The 8014-nt window shown below is 41.5% G+C and overlaps 1 protein-coding gene across 3 annotated transcripts in view; it reads left to right on the top strand.

The window, feature by feature from the left end:
• The first annotated feature begins 1634 nt into the window (after positions 1 to 1634).
• LOC102194372 (phosphatidate phosphatase LPIN1) overlaps positions 1635 to 8014 on the top strand; it is a 14434-nt gene continuing 8054 nt past the window's right edge. The window contains exons 1-4 of one of the 3 annotated variants that reach the window (XM_005745601.1): positions 1635 to 1838; positions 6901 to 7002; positions 7101 to 7304; positions 7401 to 7496. In XM_005745601.1, coding sequence (XP_005745658.1) covers positions 1764 to 1838; positions 6901 to 7002; positions 7101 to 7304; positions 7401 to 7496 — 477 coding nt within the window. In that variant the 5' untranslated portion in view covers positions 1635 to 1763. Of the gene's footprint in view, positions 1839 to 1874; positions 5066 to 6900; positions 7003 to 7100; positions 7305 to 7400; positions 7497 to 8014 lie in introns of those variants that run through there. The other 2 variants (XM_005745602.1, XM_005745603.1) reach the window with 2 other exon arrangements.

Below are 8014 nucleotides of genomic sequence, written 5' to 3'. Positions count from 1 at the left end.
GTAATTTTTAAAAAGTAGAACGATAGTCCTTGTGAATCAGAACGCTTTTCTTGGTTCCGGTGTCACCGGTCGTACGGACGTTTTAGAATGCAACACAAAGGAGTCACGGTTGCAAGATGTCAACACTTGGTACAGGATTTTGTGTGTTAGCAGTGGAGTAAACCATGGAGGTTTACGCCACTTTACACCATGGAGGTCCTGGGAGGACAGTTTAGCGACATGACTCCACAGGAGCTGGTGGCTCCTGTCAACACGGTAGCTGTGAGTATGAAGATAGGTGTCGTGCCAAAGTAGGTATCCCCGACAGAATTTGTTTCCCCTGTGCTGGGAGCACTCAGGAAGTACTGATGTTTTCATTTTGTGAAAAAGTGAAAAATTTGTATCGTTACATTACCATTCAGTTTGAAGGTTACAACAGAAAATTATATATTTATTGCTCACGTGGTATCAGATGGGATTATTTTAATAAACCATTAACATTTTGGCTGATAACTATTTTTATTCTCCTGTAACTTTACTATATAAAGAGCTAAATCCTCCAAAGTTTCAGGAGTAATGCGTCATAATAAGAAGTGTTTGTAAACTAAAAATCAACAATGTGGGATACTGTTTGTCCGTGATTTGGACAGTCCAGCGTGTGCTCCCTACGCAGGGGAAACAAATTCTGTCGGGGATACCTACTTTGGCACGACACCGGAAAGGATCGAAAATCTAGCAGCACAAGCACAGAGATGCTAACATTAGCGTGGAGGCTGTTAGGTCCAGAGTGAAGGGGAACGTCCTTACATGTTTAATAGACATTAAAGCTTTAATATGAAAGAAACAACTCTTTTTATCTAGCTGTAGCGTCACTTTTCAAGAAAATCTCACATGGTCAGGTGAGAGACATTTGATGAGCTGACACTGAATGACCTTTGTACCCTTCCTCAGTTCTGCACTCAGTTCTCCAACTTTTGTTATGATGAGTCTGGTTTGCACATTTCTGTGAAGGGAGTAGCAAACTCTACTCTTCTAATATAGCAAATACTTTATGAATACATTTCATCTCTTTAAAATAAATGTGCTGCTGGGAATCCTTGGCACTCGTGTGAATGTCACTTTGACACATAACACCCACCAAACAGTGTTTTAGACTAAGGAGCCCCTCCCCCCCCCATCCCCACCCTTTAGACTAACAAAGGTCATCAGTTCAAACACACTGTGTATAATAGTCTAATATTAATTACAGTAATCACTGGAAGAGTCACTGGGTACTTGGGAGTCTTGGATTTCACCCAATGCAACAGGTGGTCTTGTCTCAACGTGATGCAACAACACTATACTGTCAACAAAGGATCAACACCCACAACAGGTGGCACAGTCTGAACTAATGAGACATTTACATATTAAAAGGCACTGTCAGGCATGTCTTATTAGGTAGATCTCTGTGCCAGTGCAGCTTATTGTGTCATTCTTGTGTGATCATGTCTAAAGGGAAGATGCCCAGTTCCACTAAAATGCAATTTTAGCAGGTGTCCCCCTCATCAAATGCCTAAGAAATCAAAGGGTCTGGTGCATGATGACCACTCCAGACCCAGCTCAGGTTTCCAACCAGGGGGCCTGGGTAAATTTAGTAAGACGCTGTTCACTTGCACTCAACAGTCAGACACTTGACATGCGCGGAGAGAGTAAGGATACAAGTTCTTGAGCAGACCAGACTCATATCTATCGAGAGGTGGCAAAGACCAAACATCTGCCGCTGGGATTAAACACACTATGGAATCATGATATCAGCAGAAGATGGAGACGAGTTAGATGAGGCTGCTCAGAACTATGCCACTGACACCACCTGGAGCTGGGTAAAGCGATTTAAGAAAAAAGAAAATCATCTGCATGTGTGGAAAAAAAACACAAAGGCATGAATAACGCTTAAAGCAAGTTATACCCGTTTGTGTGTTTCAGCATTTGTGCAATGTGAACATGAATAAAATAGTCACGACAACCTTTCAAAGTCATGCAGTAGGTTCTCTGAGTAGAAGCAGGGAGAGCGGGGTTGTATTTTTCCATAATCCACCAGTGTAAGACTAGATGTTACCACTGAAACTGAAGATGACGGGCTCAGACTCATTAGGTCAAGTAAAAGTTACGAGATACCCTACAGCAGTTGTTATCAACTATATTCACAAATGCATCCCCAACACCGAAAGACAGCAGATGTTTTCCTTTTTGTTTTTCCGTATTTGTTTGACATCTTACAGTTAACTTAAATGACTTTTTAAAAACAATCTGCAACCATAAGCCCTGGAAAAGCTCATTATTTTTCCTTTTAGTCTCTGAGTCAGAGTTTAGTCTTTTCAGCCTCCGTCTCATGATCCTCAGGCCAGAATCGCCTCAGCCAATCAGAAACCTATATTATTTTAACAACTGACTCAATTAAAATGTCGTTTAACAAGAATTAGTAATACCTGAGGCAAACTGTGTTGAGTAAGTCCGGTTTATGGTGGAGTCATTTGTAAAAAATGACTGTCAAGCACCTTTCGCTGCATTTTTTTGTATGTATTAAAGTGCATGACCAGATCTATGACAGGACAAGCAAACATTTTACCTGTAAATCAGTAATTCATTTAAATGTTAAATGTTAAATGTAGCACGTTGTCTGCAGAATGGACAGTGTGCTATTACACCCTTACATTGTAAGTACAGTATGTGACCACTGCTTAGGAAGGCAGTGAACTGACATCTCACAAGTCATCACTTCCTCTTGGCCTCACAGGGTGTGAGAACACAAAAGCAAAAATGATTTCCCCTTAGCGGGGCTGTCCTAAAAGAACAAGAACAGCTTACATGTTCACCAGTTGAGGTCTATTACAACAGTGTAAATGCACCAAGTAGAAATTTGAAGCTGATGTTTTTCTTCAGCCGAGCAGGCAAGTGAGACTGTCACATGTCAGCAGGTTTCTTGTAGCCTGACACAGGTCACGTCTCTGACCATTCATGTTGAAAATTAAACTGATATCATGTGCTTTTTTAAAAGTGTACAACGCTGGCTGAGTTTGCCTGGCAAAACAACGTGTTCTTGGAAACATGTCGGCAGCTATGTGGCTCATGTATCCTCGGAGGGTCCAGTGACGCCAGCGTTTGTCACCGACATAATGTGTGTCCCGCCTGTTTACGTAGGCACTCTGGGATAGGCTTACTGATGGTACAGATATACATCGGTATGTGTAACATCGAGTGTTTAAAGGACAGGGTGTTTACTGCAGATATTTAAAATAGTTTATGTAAAAAAACAAAGCGAAAGTGTTTTGGCGTTCAGTGTAACAGTGTAAGCATAACATGTTTTACACTGATGAGTTGTTTTGACCCCTTTTTAGGTACACCTGCTTAAAAGGCTTGTTGCTTATATGTGATCACGTGGCAGCAACACAATCCATTTAGGTATGTAAACATGGTGAGGATCACCCACTAAAGTTCAAACTGAGCATCTGATTTAAGTGCCAGACACGCTGGTCTGAGCATTTCAGAAACTGATGATCGAGTGGGATTTTTCCATATAACCATTAGTAGGGTTTACAGAGAATGGTCTGGAAGTGAACAAACATTAATTGAGGCCAGTTCTCTGGGTGGAAGTCTCCTATTGATGCCTCAGGTCTGAGGAGAATGGAATCTGTACCATGAAGAATTAAGGCGCCCCTGAAGGCAAAACGAGGTGCTAACAATGAATAAAGTGGCCAGTGAGTAAAGATGACCATAGAGTGTAATAAAGTAAACTTCTGCAAAAGCGAGATTAAAAGCATCCTGGCCAAAAATATTTGCATTACTTCCATTTGAAATTTGCATTGAGGAAAAAAATGACTAAGAGCGCCTCATATTTCCTGACACCAACCGTCAGAATTTGAAAAAGGATGGTTGCGAAAGTGCAAACCTAAAACAATAAACGCTCATTTTAAGTTGTGATGGAAAACTACTATGAAGACACATACTCTTCCCCTTTCTGCCTCACAGTCTGGAAAAACAATTAGATCGTGTTCACTCAGAGACACATTTTCCCAGACACACAGGCTGAGCTTGGTTTGGTTGCAGAAGAGCTGCACGTGAGGCTTTTGTAGCGTGTAACCCCGTCCAGTATTTGTCCTGGAGCATGAGGGGAGAAGCAGTCTGCTGTCAGGATTTTGGGCTCTGAGGCACAGAGATACAGACAGAGTGGTTTTGGCAGTAATGTAATTGTACCATTAATGAGAGTAGAGCCGCTTTTTTTTTTATTAGAAATGAAATTGGTGCATTTACATCCTGACTTTGTTTCCTTCTCGAGTATGTTAGTCTTTGCAAACTCAGCGTTTGCATCTTTCTACATTAAATACCTATTTTTGCTTATGTTTAGTGTCCTAATCTCACTAACCACGAGCCGACCACATCCTCTTCGCACAGTCTCACTGGAGGGTCTCGCGCTGTAAGCAAACATGGCATGTGTTACGAGGCAGAGCTGTGATTGGCTAGAAAGATCACCTCACAGCATCAGACCTGACTGACAGACTGGTGACTTTAAATGCTTACGAAGCTTCCACTGCTTCCCGCTGTCAAAGACTTAAGTAAAGTGAGATGTCTTGCTGTAGATTTATTTTTTTTGTTATCAGGGTTACAAGTTTAATGCGACTGGATGTAAACGGTCACGAAAGAGCATAAAGTCACTCTGTAGGCACAGAAGAGCTCCGACAAAGTAAGAAAGAGGGTAATTTTGTTGCCACTGTGGCAACTGAAGCGATTTTTTCTTTCTTCTTGGCAACTCAACAGCTCGACGCTGATTGGCCAACTAACGGGTCGGGGGTTTTTTTTTGCAAGTGACGTCACCCAGTGACAGGACTCCTGAGTGAGAGGAACAGACTCGCTTAGAGAGGAAGAGTCAACGCTTTAACTTAAACGGTAGCGTTTTTGCTCCATGCTCCCAGGAGCTGCATCCGGGCATCAGACATCACCTGTATCGAGGAACAGGAGGTCTTTTAAAATGTTTCGTTGTTTTATTATTCCCGGTTGATGAAACGCTCGTCTCCCGTGTGTTGGTTAAAAGGCAGCCCCTCAGCTCAAACAGGTATGTTTTGGATTGTTTATGTATATTTGACTGCACCTGACTCTGAGATGAAACTGATGATAAACTGTCTTTATTTACTCTGTAGATGTCTGTTATAACCACGCTGGCCACTTGTGTGTCTTTTATCTGTCTTTACGCTCATTAAGCTTTTTTCATTCATCACAAAAAATTCCCGTTTGCCCTGTCAGGAGGTATATGAGTCAGCTGTTTACCATATCGATTAGACCTTATTACACTTTTAGGTGTTTAAACATGCGTTATGGAAGCTGATTTGTCACATCACATGTTTTTTATTTAAACATTTAAATAAAGGAATTTCCTTACATGTAGAAGGTTTTATTTTCTTTCATAATCAGGAATGGATTGCATCTTGTACTGTGTGTTTCTGTGTATTGATGTGGGACTGAACACATTATCTGCTAAGCTGTTCAGCCAGACTCTTCCAAATGAACATACCACAGCTAAACACAAGTGGATGGATGGATGGATCCTTTATTGATCCCACTGGGGAAATTATTTGGTCACAGAGCAGAATGTGCCACAGGCATATATTGTGAGCCTTATACTATGAAAAAATTTGCACACAACGGTGATTTTTAAAAAAAGCCCCAAACAAATATAATAAAAATGAGATTAAGTTGAATAGTAAACAGTAATCGTACCAGAGAGTAGTGCTAATTACATTAATGAATAGCATCCACACTATAATTCTAAAAATTAATTAATTAATTAATTAATACAAAGAGTGGATCTATTACTTTCTTCCATGTTTCCTGTCATATATACACTGTTCCAGTGGTGGATGCTCAGGCTTTATAAAGGCTCAGTTTAAGATAAATAAGGATTCTTTTCAACTGTGAATAATACTAAGCTATTCTAAAGGATACAAATGTGGCGCTGAAAAAGTGCATAAAAGGTCTTCTTTAGATGGAGGAGCTCTTTTTCTGAAACCCAGCCCGAGTATTTTGCTAGTGTTCAGAGACACTGAGATGAAACAAAAAGAGGAACAAACACAAGACATCTATTTTTAGATTAGGCTGCACTGTACTGTGTAACAGTATTTTGCACTAAAAGTCCTCTGCTTGAAAGTCAACAGTGTCGTAACACAACGCCCCGGTGGAAAATTCAGTTAATAATTTAATACAGCAAAGGTAATTTAGAAGAGATCTTTTATAAGATTTAACAGTCGGTGTCTCTGTTCTTCAGACAGGGCCTCGTCTCTTGTTCACATGTCCTCAAGGGGTAGGATATGTTGGCATTTTTCCAACATATTTAAGGCCATCTTTCCCTGGATCACCACCTCCAGCACTCTCATCCTGTCTGTTACAAGAAGCTATACAAATCGTAATAGTAGTCAGTCTTTACCCTCTGTAGCCTGCTTACGGCCAAATATAAGACGCTAAATATGTTCCAATTTTCACCAGCGCGAGGCTAGAAATGGAAGCTGAACTATTTATAAAATGTTTCTATTTACATTTGTTTTTTAAGGGGAACTCTAAATCCTGTTGGTGTTGAAAGGTTGTTTGACTCAAATGGGCTTAAAAAATACATAAGGGGGTGGATGGGGGTTTTATGCATTGAGTTTATGCTATATTTACTGTATTACATTATATACACATGACTTGACAGTCTGGTCTAACTTAGTCTGTCCTTTGACCTTTGATGTGTGAATGGAAAACAGTTGTAAGGCTTTACAGACTCACAGTATGAGGCCCGAGGGGATGTAAGATGTAAGAGAGACAGTAAGGTCAAAAGTGGTAACAGGTTCTTTGTACAGTTTGTAATTACAGATCAGGAAACAGCTTCAACTCCTTCTTCATCTCTTATCCATACAGAAAGCTTATTTTACCTCAGAGTGTTGGAATAGCTCGCCCTATTTCCAGCGGGGTGAGAGTTATGTCACCAGTGCTTTGATTCACGGGCTGAAGATTGCTACGGTAGATGCCCACTCATAAGCGCGTCCACTTTTGAAAGTTGACCGAGTTCAGGAAGAGGTGACTTACGCAAGTCATTTTAATCCATTCACTTCCCCCAGACCCGTCAAACCATGAATTTCGTGGGCCAGTTGGCGGGCCAGGTGTTTGTCCAGGTCAAAGAGCTGTACCGAGGCCTCAATCCCGCCACCCTCTCTGGCTGCATCGACGTCATTGTTGTGAGACAGCCCGATGGCTCCCTGCAGTGCTCGCCATTCCATGTGCGCTTTGGCAAGCTGGGGGTCCTACGGTCCCGAGAGAAAGTGGTGAGAAGATAAAAAAAACAACAACTACAACAAGGGCATCTTTAGAGGAAAAGTTTAATGTTCTAGTTTGTTCAGCTCTCACCCTTTTGCTTTTAGGTGGACATGGAAATCAATGGAGAACCAGTAGATCTCCACATGAAGCTTGGGGAGAACGGCGAGGCGTTTTTTGTGCAAGAAACAGAAAATGATCAGGTAACGATTGGGAGCGTTTCCGCGAAGCATAATGCTGTCTGCATGTAATTATATTTTGATTAACTAATTTGGCCAAATCATCTGATCTCATGTGGAACTGCTTAAATGAACAGGTGAGAAAATGACACAGCAGTGAAGAACTTTATATAAAAAAACCCTAAAAGACTGTTATATTTGTAGCCATATAAAAGGCAGTGCATTTCGATCGTGGCTCAAGAGTTGGGAGTTCGCCTTGTAATCGGAAGGTTGCTGGTTCGAGCCCCGGCTTGGACAGTCTCGGTCGTTGTGTCCTTGGGAGTAAGTCTATGGTGAGTGAAGAGAAGAGGTTTTTATACCTGCCCCCATCTTCCCCTTTTCCTATGGCTATCAGGGCTTCAAGGTCGGTTCCCTTCAGGCCATACTGCAGCAGCTCTTTAGCTGCATCAACATTCTCTGGGACGCGCTCCACACACTCATGCAGCACCCATGAGCGCTTGCGGATCTTGCTCTAGGTGGGATGCAGGAAACAGAAGAAGATG

The sequence above is a fragment of the Pundamilia nyererei genome, unplaced genomic scaffold (genome assembly GCF_000239375.1).
Source record: "Pundamilia nyererei isolate P.nyererei 1_Seehausen unplaced genomic scaffold, PunNye1.0 scaffold00161, whole genome shotgun sequence".
NCBI lineage: Eukaryota > Metazoa > Chordata > Actinopteri > Cichliformes > Cichlidae > Pundamilia > Pundamilia nyererei.
This window is presented reverse-complemented; position numbering and strand designations above follow the sequence as displayed.